Consider the following 16,794-nt stretch of genomic DNA (forward strand, 5'->3'; position numbering starts at 1 on the left):
ACACACACATGCACACACACACACACACACATATACACATGCATACACACACACACACACACACACACACACACATATATATATATATATATATACACACACACACATACAGTATCTCACAAAAGTAAGTACACCCCTCACATTTTTGTAAATATTTGATGATCTTTTCATGTGAGAACACTGAAGAAATGACACTTTGCTACAATGTAAAGTAGTGAGTGTACAGCTTGTGTAACAGTGTAAATTTGCCGTCCCCTCAAAATAACTCAACACACAGATATTAATGTCTAAACCGCTGGCAACAAAAGTGAGCACACCCCTAAGTGAAAATGTCCAAATTGGGCCCATTTTCCCTCCCCGCTGTCATGTGACTTGCTGGTGTTACAAGGTCTCAGGTGTGAATGGGGAGCAGGTGTGTTATATTTGGTGTCATCGCTCTCACACTCCCTCTCAGTATCTCACTTTCGTGAGATACTGTGTATATATATATATATATATATATATATATATAGACATACACACACATAATAGGTGGTAAATATCAGTGGATATTGTGGCGATGTAACATCACAGAGAAGATACCGCCGTTCTGTCGCTCAAGCCTGTACTACACAAAAAGTCTTAAATCTAACGCTTGACAAATAACTTTAACGCTGACGATAATCAGAAAGGGATTAAATTCACTCGCCCGCACCATCGGCAGCTCAAACACTTTAAGAAGCATCAACAGTGGGGGCCACGTGGACGCCAGAAACGCCATGTGTAAAAAGATTGATCAAAAAATACTGTTTTCTTTTATGTTTTTTTTTTTTTTTAAACTAATGTGCATTAGAATCGCTTCAAATCCAGCATCCAGCAAAGCTTTTACAATTCACATTCGCCGGACTGTCCGGAGCTGTCCGTGGAGCTCCCGGAGCCGGTCGGGACGTTAAACGTGCGTAACCCCGGCGTGGGTGTAGGGAGCAGGGAGCGGCCGCAGCTGGCTCTTCTGAAAGGAACACAAACGGGACTGGCTTGGCTCAAGGCGGACTCCTCGTTTCTGCTTTGAATGGGTGGCAAACAAACCAGACAGCCGGCCAGGCATATTCAAATCCCATTGTTAAATTAAGCAGCGTACTGGGAGGTATGGTTACTGCATCCAAATCCATTCCCATTCCTCTAAAACTGTCGTAGAAAAGCAAGATCACGCACGCAATCGTGCAGTTCAACCGAATATCGGCACAGCTGCGAGTCGGCCGTGGCGGCGTGCCACCCGTTCATCGCGGGAACGAGGAGTCCGCTTCGAGCCGAGCCGGTCCCGCTCGTACGATCGGATATTCTGATTGGCTGGAAGGTGTGCCTTAAAACCGCGTGTACCGCAGGTAGTTCCGGTCACTTTAATTACCGTTCTAAATGACTGTGCTACCTATAAGCACCTGTAAGCTGTTCATACGTCCACGCACAATCTCTCTCTCTCTCTCTAATAACTATTTATTATGATTCATTCAAATAAATGTCATCTGGGCTCCACGCGAAGACGTTGGAAATGTGCGTCTCTTAATCAGGCCGCACGTCCTTTCCTTCTGCACTGAAACCTGCATCGCAGTCGTGTACGATTACATTTCACGTGCAATTTGTTTTTAAAAAGAATTTAAAAAATCAAAGGGAGAGCGAGAGAGAGAGAGAGAGAGAGAGAGAGAGAGAGTGTGCTGTGAAACTGAAAGAGTTTGTGACAGCCGGACAGACAAAAAGAGGAGCGCAAGAAGAATCAAGATAAAAGAAAAAAAGTTTGAAAAAGAAAGATCAGAGAGAGAAGGAGACAGCGAAGGATAGACGGACAGAGTTTCCTCTCCGAGAAGGAAAAGAAGAGAGAGAGAAGGGATGGATGTTTTAGAAAAACACTGATAAAAGAAGATCGATAGACGGAAAGAGGTCAGAGGAGGTGGAGAGAGAGACGGGTCGGAGGAGAGAGAGGCGGGACAGAGGAGAGATACAGGTAGGAGGAGAGAGACGGCTCGGAGGACAGAGACACGGCTCAGGGGAGAGAGACACTCAGCTCGGAGGAGAGAGACACTCAGCTCGGAGGACAGAGACACGGCTCAGGGGAGAGAGACACTCAGCTCGGAGGAGAGAGACAGGTAGGAGGAGAGAGACACTCAGCTCGGAGGAGAGAGACAGGTAGGAGGAGAGAGACACTCAGCTCGGAGGAGAGAGACAGGTAGGATGAGAGAGAAACAACAGTGCTCGGAGGAGAGAGACAGGTAGGAGGAGAGAGACACCAGCACTCGGAGCAGAGAGACAGGTAGGAGGAGAGAGACACCAGCACTAGGAGCAGAGAGACAGGTAGGAGGAGAGAGACAGGTAGGAGGAAAGAGACAACAGCACTCGAAGGAGAGAGACAGGTAGGAGGAGAGAGACAGGTAGGAGGAGAGAGACAGGTAGGAGGAGAGAGACAGGTAGGAGCAGAGAGACACCAGCACTCGGAGCAGAGAGACACCAGCACTCGGAGCAGAGAGACAGGTAGGAGGAGAGAGACAGGTAGGAGGAGAGAGACAGGTAGGAGAGAGACAGGTAGGAGGAGAGAGACAGGTAGGATGAGAGAGACAGGTAGGAGCAGAGAGACAGGTAGGAGCAGAGAGACACCAGCACTCGGAGGAGAGAGACAGGTAGGAGGAGAGAGACAGGTAGGAGGAGAGAGACAGGTAGGAGGAGAGAGACAGGTAGGAGCAGAGAGACAGGTAGGAGGAGAGAGACAGGTAGGAGGAGAGAGACAGGTAGGAGGAGAGAGACAGGTAGGAGGAGAGAGACAGGTAGGAGCAGAGAGACACCAGCACTCGGAGGAGAGAAGCGCGTGGCGGCCGGTCTGATTTCTCTCAGCGTGCACTCGCGGCTAATCACGGCACACATTCAGAGCAGCGGCGCCGAGCGCAGCCTCCACACGCTGCAGAAATAAATAAATAAAATCACGCGGCTTGTCTGAAACGGCGCGGTGGAAGCGCTTTAACTCGGCCCACACTTCAGCCTGATTGTGAAGAGCTGATTAATCATCTAACTCCAGTCACATGGAGCACCGCAGCAGCTGCAAAGCAACATGGGAGCGAGCGCTCATCTGCCTCCCTGCAACCGCTCGCTTTAAACGCGGTGTAGCCGAGACTCGCCATTACGCAGATATCGCACGCTCAACACCACCAGAACCGAGCAGAGAGAACATCCACCTCCGATACATTCACACCAGCAGACACCCTTAACGGGGGGTGTGTGTGTGTGTGTGTGTGTGTGTGTGTGTGTGTGTAGTGTAAATGCTCATACAATCACACCACAAACTAACACACACACACTCTCTGAACGCATGCACGCACACACACACACTCAACACGCGCACACACACACACACACACACAACACACACACACACTCAACACGCGCACACACACACTCAACACGCGCACACACACACACACACACACACACACACAACACGCGCACACACACTCAACACGCGCACACACACACTCAACACGCGCACACACACACTCAACACGCGCACACACACACTCAACACGCGCACACACACACTCAACACGCGCACACACACACTCAACACGCGCACACACACTCAACACGCGCACACACACACTCAACACGCGCACACACACACTCAACACGCGCACACACACACTCAACACGCGCACACACACACTCAACACGCGCACACACACACTCAACACGCGCACACACACACTCAACACGCGCACACACACACTCAACACGCACGCTGAACACTGAGCTGCTGAGAGAGAAGCAGGTAAGCATGAGCAATGTCGCAAGTGTCAGGGCTCTAAATGGAAAGGTTCCCCTGCTAGCACAGGGCCTTTTAATTAACACAGTGTGTGTGTGTGTGGGGGGGGGGGATCATGACAGAAAGAATGGAGGGAGAGAGAGAGAGAGAGTGACAGAAAAATGGGGAAAAGACAGAAGAGATAAGAGTTTTAGAAAAACAGTGAACAAAAGAAAAAAAGAAAACAAGAAAAAGAAAAAAAAGAAAAGAAAAACAAAAGAAGGAATGAGAAGAAATGAGAAAACTGTAAAAAGGACGAAAAAGAAACGAGAGAAAAAAATTCAAAAGAAAGAAAGAAAGGACAGAAGCATCTGTATTTAACATCTCCAACCTCAGACAATGAGATGGAGGATCACAGTGTAACCTCTACAGCCAACACACACACACACACACACACACACACACACACACACACACACACACGCGCGGACACAGCCGGCATGTCGCCTAAACGGTTCCACACCATTACAGGTTCTCAAACGTGATTAAATCTCAAGGAAAAGTGAGACGGAGCTGAAAACACTCGGAGCCTTTATGAGCTCAGGGAGCCGAAGCCAAGCGATATAACAGAGCGACGCAGAACGAGAGGAAAACTGAGAAAAAGAGATAAAAATAAAGAGAGAGAGAGAGAGAGAGAGAGAGAGAGAGAGAACAGAGAGAGGAAGCTGAGGCACATAGAAATGACGGCACGCTCCCAGAGTCGGTGCTGTGGAGACCAGGCCTAGAAAGAAAGAAAGAAAGAAAGAAAGAAAGAAAGAAAGAAAAATTGAAAGCAAAAAGTAAAAGGAGAGAAAGAAAAACAACTTTTAAAAAGGTGAAAGAAAAAATGGGGGGAAAAACAAGACAAACAAGAAGAAAGACCAACAAGGAAAACAAAGTAAAAAAAAAAAAAAAAAAAAAAAGTAAAAAAAAAAAAAAAAAAAACATAAAAAAGTGGGAAAATAAAAACAAACAAAGAAAGATAAAAAAAAAGTACAGAAGCAAAAAAGAGAAAGAAAAAGTAAATAAGATGAACGAAAGAAAGAAAGAGTAAAAAAGTGAAAGCGAGAAAAAAAAATGAAAGTAAGCGATGATGAGGCCTTCTGACGGAGGCGGAGACAAAAGGGTTAACTTGCATCTCTCTCTCTCTCTCTCTCTCTCTCTCTCTCTCTCTCTCTCTCTCTCTCTCCGCATTTCAAAGGTTAGCAGTCTCTCTACTCGCGCTGTGGATCTGCCAAACACACGGCCTCTCAAAGACCTGCTTCTGCGGTTGCTGTTTAAAAAAAGAAAGAAAGAAAGAAAACAGAACAACAGAAAGACGACAGAACACGTCTCCTCCTGATCGCTCGGCTTTCACTCAGAAGCTTCCAGCAGCTCGGCTCTGCGCGTCTCTACATCACAGCTTCACAACCGCGAGAGGTGCAACAGCACGTACCAGCTCGCCGCTAGGCCGAGAGGACGCCACGCACGCTTAAACCCTGACTCTGTGCATCACACGCAGCAGTTAAAATGTTCTATAATTACACACACACACACACACACACACACACACACACACACACACACACACACACTATATCAGTGCGAGATAATGGACTATTGTGAACAATAACGTCTGCAACGTAAGAACAAGAAACGAGAACAAAAGCGCGGCGTGTTTTTTCTTCCCCGGCTGTCCTGCTTTCACGACGTACGGTCCGGAGGCCGAGGAGAAACTCCAGAGCACAGCACAGTCAGAGTTCTCCAGCGGGAACCCCGCTATTACCTCCGAGAGGTAGAAGCGTGTGGAACAGGACACACCGCGCACTCGTTTTCCACGCTCCGTCTCACACCGCGATAAAGTGAAAGATCCGTAATGAAACCGAGTCGAGAGATATATCCCGAACTACCGTTTCATTAGAACTCCACTACATACGGTGACGGGGGGGGGGGAAGGAGGGGAACACAAAAATAGTGGGGGCGGGGGGGGGATTAAAAAAGGACGAGAAAGAGAGGAGATGAGTATGAAAGTGTGAAAGCAAACAAGACAAGCTACAGGACGGAAGAAACAGAACCCAAACCGACGAGAAAGCACAAAGAAAAACGGCATGAAAGATGTGTGTGAACATAAAGAACGAACGAAAGAAAGAAGGAGAAGAAAAGAGTAAACGAGTGAAAAACATGCAAAGTGTGAAAACATAAGTGACAAAGAAAGAAAGAAAGAAAGAAAGAAAGAAAGAAAGAAAGAAAGAAAGAAAGAAAAACAAAAACTGTTGAAAAAGGTGAAAGAGAAGAAAACCAAAACGGTTAAAAAAAAAAAAAAAAAAAAAAGTGAAAGAAGAGATGACAATGCAACATGAGTGACAAAGTAAATACAACAAGCAAAAAGACAGATAGACAGATAGATGGATGGATGGATGGATGGATGGATGGATGGATAGATAGATAGATAGATGGATGGATAGATAGATAGATAGATAGATAGATAGATGGATGGATAGATGGATAGATGGATAGATAGATGGATGGATAGATGGATGGATAGATGGATGGATGGATAGATGGATGGATAGATGGATGGATAGATGGATAGATGGATGGATAGATGGATAGATAGATGGATAGATAGATAGATAGATGGATGGATAGATGGACAGATGAATAGATAGATGGATAGATAGATAGATAGATAGATAGATGGATGGATAGATGGATGGATAGATGGATGGATAGATGGATGGATAGATAGATGGATAGATAGATAGATAGATAGATAGATGGATGGATAGATGGATAGATGGATAGATAGATAGATAGGTAGGTAGATAGATAGATAGATGGATAGATGGATAGAAAGATAAAAAAGAAAGATGATACAGGGGAAAGAAAATGACGAGCCAGTATTCTGTTTTTTAACATCGTGGGATGTTATTATACAAACACTAAGAGCGTCAGACCCTGTAGGCGTGGCCTTTCAATGTGTGAAATGTGTAAATATTATAAATACTCGTTAAATTGTAAAAATATAACTTGTCTAATCCCCCCCGGCCCCGCCCCCTCCCCGGTTGTTTTGTAGCGATGAAATCATCTTTACTGAACATAGCCCCGCCCACATCGAACTGGCCAGACCCAAAAAAAAAAAAAAAAAGCAGCAGGAAATAGAAATTCAGGAATCTCTTAACTGATCCTTTGTACCAGCTGGTGGTATGAAAGCGGTAAATAACAGTAAGAAGCTAATAAATAACTGACTCACATTAAATCTGGATGTCAGGGGCTAAGTAAAAGTGACAAACACCCGAAAGTGCAGCTGACTCATCAGTCAATACGGCCTCGTTAGCCGTTCAGCGCTCGAACAAGCGTAGAGAGAAAAAAAAAAGAAGAATCAATCAGTCACTCGTGGTTTGGAATTTCTTCTCAAACGAAGCTTTCTGTAATGACCAGGCCGACGAGGCTGCATGTGTAAACATGCACGAGTCATGTGGGCCATGATTAAGAGATCCAGACGGAGATACTGTTATCTGATGTGGCCTTTCCAAGCAGTTCTAAGAGGCACTGGAGAAGACGGTTTAGCATGGCTAATGTTAGATAATGTCCGCTGGCTGTACGGAAAAGCTAACGCAAGTCACATATTACAGTACATCCAAATTACACAGACCTGTCCAGCTGCTAGACGTCCCTTACCATGACGTGACTGCTGTTGTTGTTGTTGTTGTTATTTACCTAGCACTCGTACTACACCGTGGTTATACTCATATTTACAGCACTTGCTTTTTTTTTTTTTTTTTTTTGTTACTGCTTAAACTGTTAGTCTGGATTAGGACATTTTACAGCAAGAAAACTACAGGCTGATCCATTTCCTGATTTTGTGGGTAAGCTGCACCTGTAACATGTCTTCTCTTCTCTTGTACTGTAGAAATATAAATAAAATACAAATTCAACAGAGTAACTCATTTCACCCGTTTGGTCCACTCGCAACCAACGTGTGATCTGAAACTTAGCCACTTCGATCGAAGCGTTAAGCTCCGCCCACTTCGCAACCGTGTCATTTCGTATACACGCTGAAAACAGGGGCGTAGGGACGAATTTAAACCTGGGGGGTTGAGAGGGGGGGAGGGATGCTGAAATGCTAGCGGGGTTGGGGGGCATGCTCCCGCGAAAATATAAATATATATATATATATAACTAGCTGGCTAACTGATAGCCATCGATACACTTTACAAGCTGGTCCACCTCAGTCTTTTCTAATCCGAAGAATTTGACTAACGTTACCATTAAATCGTTCATGGACACTTTGTTCATACACACAACTTTTGGTGTGCTAGCTAGCTTGCAAACTTTAGCATATTTGACAGTTTCAGAGGCTAAAGAAGAATTTCGACAACAAATCTGTCGATCCAAACCAGGCTCGGCGAGCCCTAGCTACCCGAGTACAGGAAAGACACAATTTCACAGTTAGCGTGTTTTGCTAACAAGATGTAGCCGGGGGGGGGGGGATCTTAAGGCCCTGTGCTTAAATATTCCATAGCGAGCCATTTTAAGCGCTGGATGTTTCTGAATTCAAACACTTCCTTGAGCAAATTCTATAAATGGCACTTGGGTATTTATAGAAGATCTGCGAATGAAACGCCTGCTAGGAAAAAAGCTGTTCCTCCACTTTCTGTCGTTCTAGTATCAGTCGGATATCTGCTCGGGCGGTTTCGAAATGAAACCTTGCATGGACAAGATTCCGGCGAGCAGATGAATCAGGATTCCCAGTTAGCGCTCCGTTTTTCCCTTCACCGAGGCGTGCGTACAGACGGTGAGCACGGGTTGGGATGTTATTCCTGGGTTCTTGTGTGATAATACACGCGAAATAGGGTACTTCCTTACACTTCAGTCGAGGAGCGAGAAGAGCGTCACTTCATTTCCTGTCTGCTAGAACGGGGTATATATATATATATATATACACACACACACACTACGCGTTCCCCTCTGGTTTCGATTCCTTTCAGAGGTCACGATTCGGTGATCCGTGAAGCTATTAAATCGATCCAGAGGAACGTAAATGGCACGCGCGTTCCCGCGCGCTGCGATCACGTGTAGACGCAGACGCATGTAAAACCTGTGGCGCTGTAAACAGACATTAAACGCGCAAATCAAGTGGTTTCCAGCAGGGAATTATTTTTTCATTTGCAAAGCCCTGTTCCATCTGGACCGAACATGCAAAGCCGACACATGACACGCGTGCTCTCGGCGGCAGGGCCGAAGCCAATTTACTCGACCTTTCACAGCTGCACGCATCGGAGAGCACTCGCTACACTTTTAGTCCGCTCTCCAAAACCCACGCTCAGCAAATTACACACAGCCCGACCTCGCTTTAATTCTCCTTTTACACTCGGTTACTTTCCCTCCGTAGCCCTGCTGCGTAGAGACTATTACGTGCACTGAAGCTACCTACTCGAGGAGATGTGTCAGAAAAATAACAAAGCATCAGGTATACAAAGAACGAGCGGGACTAGACTAAAAACCCCGGAAATCCCCGACCTCATCGTGCTTTCAGTAAAAGCTCGAGACACACGCGGGGCTTAGTCCATTCGAACAGAACGCTGGTGACTACACCAGCTTGAGCTTGAAACCCTGCTGGACATCGAGTGTCCCAGACTGGAACTGAGGAACCTTGGTATAATGGATCACAGGTTCCTGCTTCGCTTGGCTTTGCTGATGAGACAAGCAGAACTCGTGTCGCTGCGTCTGTTCACCATCTTCAACCGTCAGCAATCCTCCGAACCAGGAAGCGACACCAACCCAAACAGCATCTCAATGAAATCAGCGCACGGCTTACGTACCGGACCACGTCGAACGCCCCCGCGAACACCGTATTACGGATCTTCTTGATTACAGCGTCTGATTAGACGCCAACTGAACCTGCAAAAACTTTTTAATATCTCACTTATTTCAAGTCATTTCTTTTCGATGGACCCTATGCGAGGATTCTCCGAATTTAAGGAAACGAGCGCGACACAACTGTTTCGCGTGGCATCTGGTGAGCAAACCTGTACATCTCGCGATACGGATCGTGTTTAATTAAAACGTCCGGTGATGTGATCGTTTTGTCATATCGCCCACACCTATAGGTTCTTTAGGCAGGGGAGCGACAGCATCTGAGCCAAATGACAGAGCTGTAGGACTGCAGAAATGACACGTGTCCTGGATATCTGGTCCAACAAACAATATACGGAAAATACGCTAGATGGTCTGCACTTATATATTAGCACTTTTTTTTTTTTTTAAACTTTAGCGGTTCTACAAGGCGCTTTACACCCATTCACACGCTCACACACCAATGGTAGCGGAGCTGTCATGCAAGGCGCTAACTTGCCATCGGGAGCGACTTGGGGTTCAGTGTCTCGCCCAATGACACTTCGGTATGTGGAGTCACGTGGGCCGGGAATCGAACCGCCAACCCTACGATTAGTGGACGACCCGCTCTACCACCCGATCCACGAAATAAACCCTTGATCCGATACACAAAACTGGTTATTTATATAATTATCGAATTTCTTATTTCCATCGCCATATTTCTGACCAACGAATGCACGTTTTTTGTTTTTTTTTCCCCATTTTTACGAGGACATGTTCAGTCCTGCCCGCTCCTCAGACCACGTTATTTGCTTTTGGTTTGGAAGCGCATCACGAAAACACTAAACGGATCAATTTCCGACTCCCCGAAAATAAATAAATAAATAAATAAATAAATAAATAAATACAAGTGGACTAATCGGTGTGGGAGCGGCGTCGGTGAAACGGCACGTTTAGACTTTTGTAAACCGACGACGATGCAAATAATAACAATGTTATTATTATTATCGTTCTTTCGTACATTCCTGTCTCGGTTTGTTACATTTCCTGCGAGCGCTCAAATCTAAAACACGAACGAAACGCAGCTTTGTTTCGCTGCTGTGGCAGGTCGCGGGTCAAGCGAGGACGCTCCTGTTCCCCTTGCTTAACCGTCTAAACCTGTGGAGGAAGCCCTGGATGGGTCTTAGCTCTTCAGCCTGGATCTCTGGAGGATAGCTAAAAATACACCAGCAGAGAACCGCGGCGATTAAAAGAGGACAATGAGCAGCAGGAAGCGATTCTGAGGAAAGGTCAGGGGGAAGATTCCCGTGGCAATGGCGAGCAGGGTGACAGAAAAAGAGACGGAAGCTCGGTGGCTTCTCTACATGCCTCCCCTTACAGATGAATCCACAGCGTGTCTGAAAGACCCAGGCTTTGTTTCGAGATTGATGGCACTCTGGATTTCTGATAGCACAGTTCACACAGGCGCTGGCTTATTGGGCCACTCTGACTCATGGGAGCTGAGTCAGAGCTGGAAGGTACCGAGGCTGTCTTCCAGAAATACATTTTTACAGCGTGCAGATCTTACGTCATTCGCGGCTATTTTAAACCGAGTGCGTGTCATTCATAAGGTTCTCGTATTGGCGCCCAGTGAGTCGCAGGCTGAGAGCACGCGAGATGGAGGAAAGGGGCGGGGCTTCCATTTAACCTCAGAGCAATTCAAATAACAGTGATACTGACATGCTCATCTTACCATTTCACTGGGGAGGAAAAGCCTGGTCTTTTTGGTGTAACGACTCTACGCTATACGATCGTACTCCGATGTTAAAATCGCAAAGCCACGCAATATACGATACGTAAAAGTTGGCAGATTTCGGTAATATAATATAATCAGGGGAAAAAAAAAAAAAAAAAAAGGTCACGTACATTTGAGCGAATCGTTATATCTTACACGCCTGGTCGCACCGCATGACAAACTCTTCGTTCCATCCGTACGCACGAGAATGCTGGGGCTTCGAAGTTTTGCATGTCAAGCTCGGTGAACCCTGAGCTGCGAATTCGTATCACGTGAAGAGATGTGACCGATCGAAGACCGACACGTCACGGCGTGACCTCTTCGGAACGATCGCGGCGGTGTCGCACCGTCCCGTTTTATACGACACCGCTTTAAAACGGTATCGAATCGACACCGAAACAGAGAAGTCGCCGCGATTGCGGCGTCGCCGCGTACCGGAACACGTGGTATATTTTAACATCGGCGTGCGACGTCACGCGGCGTACGATCGTCGCCCGTATTCGCGGCGGTGTCCGAAGAAATTTCGCGAGCTGAAAGCCTAGCGTGACCGCCGCTTTAGTATCACTGCTAAGCAATTAAGACTCCTCGGATGAGCTCGGGCTGTAGCTCGGAGTGTCGCATCGCTGCACGCCATTTTCCCCATGGTAACACACCTGGATAACTTGCTAATTAACAGATGCGCTGAAGCACGCATGTGGAAACGCAGGGGGGGAAAAAAACGCGAACGCTATTATAAATAAATAAATAAATAAACAAACAAATAAACAAACCACCAGCACAATCCGACATTTTCCAGCCGAACAGTGCTGCTGATTTCCATCAGTTCAGTCCACAATGTTTCATAAGCTCGCAGAACGATGTTGACTCTAAAGGATATTTCATCAAACCTCAACACCCCTTCCTCCTGGAAATAACGCATTCAAGACAAACTACAAGCTGTCTGATCTGCCAACATCTCAAATCCCTCTCACTCTCTGCCTGGGTAATCACGTTTGCTCTAGAGTTCTGCATCTGGTCTGCACCTAAAGCGAAACCTGACCTCAAAACACACGGAACTGAAACACTCATTTCTCCTAAATACAGCGATGCCCTCTCGGAGAGGCGATCTAGGCCAAACCACTCATCTCCTCTGTTCCTGTCAGAGCAGGTACAGATATCATGCCTCCACATGGCTTACAGAAACTTGGCTGCAGACAGTCGTTTCACCAGCGGTACCTCAACGTCTATCCGTAGTTGCCTGGCGCTCAGTAGTGCAGGGGTTCTCAAACTTTTTGCACCCAGGGACCCTTTCCAGATTAAAAGATTTCGTTTTAAGGACGACCGGCTAAATCGTTTCACTCAGTTCAAGTCAAGACAGCTTTTCATTCCTGAAATTTCCGCTCGTCCAGATGTAGATTTGAAACGCCGGGTCGGTTTCATATTAACGAGACCTCCTCGATTGATTAAACTCCCGCTCACGGTTAACGCTATTTAGACTTGTTTTTAGCCGAGGTTCAGATTACGTCGTCTCGTTTCGATCGACTGACTAGTCATTTCAGTTTACAGTTATGATAACCGAATAATAATCCAAACAACCTCGATACCGGCGTTTCCCTGGATATAAATCACCGACCCCCGTATCCTGCTTGGAGACGCATGGGGCTAGCGGTCACCGCCGTTTTCTTTTCCTTCATCCTACGACAACGGGCTGTCGCAAAAGGAACGTTTTTAATAAGGTGCCGACGTTAGTGTTACTCTCACCTCACAGCACACACTACCCACACTCGGAAATTACCTTTCGGGTGCGATCTAAAGGGAAAACACGACAGCTCATAGTTGAACGCTGGGTGACGACTTGCTAACGTTTTTTGACAACGTGCTACATTAGAAACTTGCTTAGAAAAGGACAACGCCTACGGCTAGTCGTCTTCCGTGCAGGAAGTTATATTAGTTTGTGCCGCGGTGATGCGCTTAACTACTTACCTAGCTTGCCGTACTACTAGTACATTTTCTAAGCGACAATTTTTTTAGCTTTCGGCAAAACCGAAACACGAGACCGGGCTTTACATCGTTAAAGCTGGTCTAATGGGCTAGCTCAGAAATGTCTGATTTGTCCACGTGGTTTAGTTGGTGATCAGAATATTATGGGTTTAAATAAATAAATAAATAAATAAATAAATAAATAAAATCACAGGACTACCAAGAGAACCATTTGTTTACGCCCTTAGGTAAAAGGTCTCATCCCTTCTACTGCTCATCTGTACGCTTAGACTGTGTCCCGTCTCCATTGTAAAGTCACTTTGGATAAAAGCGTGCGCCAAATGAACAGACGCAAATGGAATGTAAATGTAGATCACGACGAGGTCAGCTGTGGTCATGAAAGACCAGAGTCCAGTTTCAATAATCTGCCAAGCCTCCTCGTGGAGATCGAGACCACGCCACATGTTTCAAATTCAAGGCCTCATAAACGACCTCATCCAACTGAGAAAACACAGACTGGTTGGAGCAGATGTCGAGTGCTTAAAGGGGGAACTAAACTGTGCAGAAATACCGGTGCACAGTTGGTGACCAACTCCAGATCTCCAAAAACCGCAGTTCGGCTCTGTCGGTTTCATTCAGAGTTTCTTTACTTGGAAATCCGGTGAACGTTACACCTACTTGGGCGGGGGGAGGGGGGTTAGTGTACGTTACGTTGGAACTTAAGCCCGCGTTGAAACTATGTCACTTGGTGCGACCGATCGTTTTTTTTTTAGAACTCGAATATAATGGCCAACTAGGCTGAGATAAAACTGACATACTGCTGACACAACTGGCTGCTGGACTCACCAACTTCAATCCAGGAGATCAAGGTTTCTGCAGGTTTCATTTCCCCTCAATCAGCCATATCTGCACTAACTACTCTGTATTTTGTCAGGTGGACAAGCTTATGGGTCTTGGAGTTGTGAGATACAGATTGGTTAGAGCAGGTGTTACTAAGTGAGGGGAACCAAACTTTCTCAGAAAATGTGATCTCCAGAACTGAAGTTGGCGAATATTGTGCTGAACTCCAAATCTCCACGTCTACAGTACAGCTCTTTTTGTATTGCGCACGGTTTTTGTTGTTTTTTTTTTTTACTCCAGTCGTGGAGGCCCACTGCTCTGCAAAGTTTTAGGGTTTCTGTACTCATATACATGACTGATGAACAGATCCAGAGAGCAGGACCTGAGCTTGAAACCCCGCTGGACATCGGGTGTCCAAGACTGGAACTGAGAAACCTTGGTATAATGGAACTTCTTGACTGGAGTGTAATGGCTTTCTGCTTTGCTCTGCTGATGAGACAAGCAGAAGTCACGTTGCTGCACCTGTTCATGATCTTCAACCATTAACAATCCTGCCATTCCATCTCCAGGAACCAGGAAGTAACACCAACCCAAAAACCACACAAACATCTCAATTAAAACAGCCAAGAACTTACTTACCAGACCACGCCGAACGCCCCGTATCCGATAGGCCGATCAGGCTCGATGTCCAGCTGCTGCTGTAGATGGTGTTGATGGTGGTGATGGTGCGCCTTGATGGCTGCAGCCTGCACCTGAGCGGGCGCCGCAGCCGCAGCCGGACCGGGAGCCTGTCCGGGTGCGGGCGACGGAAAGTATGGTTGCTGCTGCTGCTGCTGGCTCGGGTTGAGCATGACGGCGGCGGACGCGTGTTGCTGCTGAACAGGATGGACGGCGGCGGCCGAACCTGGAGCGGGATGCTGCTGTTGCTGCTGCTGGAGATGGTGTTGCCCGGCGTGGTGGTGGTGCTGGTGGTGGATCTGATGCGGAGGGGGCAGGTGCGCCAGCTGGTGGTGGTGGTGTGGATGGTGGGCTGCCGACGCCACCGCCGAAGCGCCTCCGCTGTACGCCGCCATCATTTTGGCCGCGTTAGCAGCCGTGGTCCCGCAAAGAGCCATACGCACTCTGGGAGAGGCCGGAAGAGGGGTGTCGGGGGACGCAAGAAAACAAGATCCGAGGACGAAACCTCACAGGCCAAGACGATGAGCGGAGAAGCAGCCAGTGGGGGTGGGGGGTCAAGCGGTCATGGATCCAGTGGACTTGGATAGCGGCAAATTTAGAAAAGTAAGCAAGATGTCATATCACCACGAGTGATAGAGTCACTCCCATTTTGGCCAGCTTTATCTTGCAAGATCTGACCTACTTCTTTCTGAGAAGATCCCTCTCTCTCTCTCTACCTTACAATTCCAAGCATTCAGAAGATCCCTACTAGAAATGAACAACAACAACAACAACAACAAAAAGAAAGCTAAACTAAATAAAAAACAAAATAATGTTTGATGTGATGGAAAAACTCCCTCTCCCCCCGTGGTGGATGATCCAGTGCGCGGCCTTAGATCTCCCGCATGGTGGAGGTGGGAAGCACCTGGCCTCGCATCTGCTCCACCTTCGGGTTTATTTCCCTCTCCTGCAGTGTGAAAGGGGGAAACCGACGGATGTGTGTCAGTGTGGGAAATGCTGCATTCATCTTTTAGATCTCACTGCTCGCCATGTCGGCTGATCCATGCACCGAGGCCGCGTCCACCACCGGGACTGCATGCGGGGTTTGCAGGAGGGAAGAAGTTATTTTACGCACGGCTGGAAACTCGACCAAATTCCCTCCATATATGCCAAACCGTTTCCTATGCGCGTGGATGTATCTCCATCGACTCGATCATCGATATGCTATGGAGGTTTCTTTTCGTACTGTTATTTCCTGGAGCGCAGAGAGGATGGCTGGCACTCCGAAATTGTTGCTTGCGCTCAGGAAAGGAAACAATCCCAAAAATCCGAGGAGTGCCAAAGCCACTATGTATCCAAAATCCCCATGATGGTGATCAGAAAGCAGCGCGATCCCGTTCGCAGAAGAACAAAAACAACAATTTCTCCCAAGGCAGCAGTCAACTTATTTTCCCCATCGATTCCTCTGTGTGCGCGCGCGCGCGTGTGTGTGTGTGTGCGTGCGTGTTTTGGCTTCCACTACGGCGTCGTTAGTTATTGTATCCAAGCGCGCAAATCATACATCCGGTTTAGGGAAAAACATCCATGAAATTCACCAGCGAAAGAGGTGGTGGTGGGGGGAACCATCCAGTGTTGCTGGCAGGGACAAAACAAGCAGTCAGTGTCCTCCTCGGCTCACCCTCTAGCCGGATGGTGCTGCCAGGACCTAAAGGCACACGCTCAAAACTTGACTCGGTCCCAAATCCCCTGCTTGTTCCCTACACTCGTGGCCTACCTAGATGATAATAAGAACAGGTTTCCACGCGCTCAGGAAGTGCACTCCGATTCAACCAAGCCGTCTTTTGAGATCCTGCCTCACACGGACACTGGAACGCCTTCCTCCCACCTGTGATTGAACGAGCTGTAACCAATCACAGAGCGAGTTTCGCGTTCATTGGGTCACGCGGGCCAA

General features: G+C 47.2%; 1 protein-coding gene across 1 annotated transcript in view; it reads right to left on the reverse strand.

Annotated features, from left to right (window-relative positions):
• nlk2 (nemo-like kinase, type 2) overlaps window positions 1–16,558 on the reverse strand; it is a 91,461-nt gene extending 74,903 nt beyond the window's left edge. Inside the window, exon 1 of the mRNA XM_017490887.3 lies at window positions 14,826–16,558. Within this exon, the coding sequence (XP_017346376.1) occupies window positions 14,826–15,301 (476 nt within the window). The 5' untranslated portion in view covers window positions 15,302–16,558. The remainder of the gene's footprint in view (window positions 1–14,825) is intronic.
• Between the last annotated feature and the right edge of the window lie 236 nt (window positions 16,559–16,794).

The sequence above is a fragment of the Ictalurus punctatus genome, chromosome 17 (assembly GCF_001660625.3).
Source record: "Ictalurus punctatus breed USDA103 chromosome 17, Coco_2.0, whole genome shotgun sequence".
In the NCBI taxonomy this organism is placed as follows: Eukaryota; Metazoa; Chordata; class Actinopteri; order Siluriformes; family Ictaluridae; genus Ictalurus; species Ictalurus punctatus.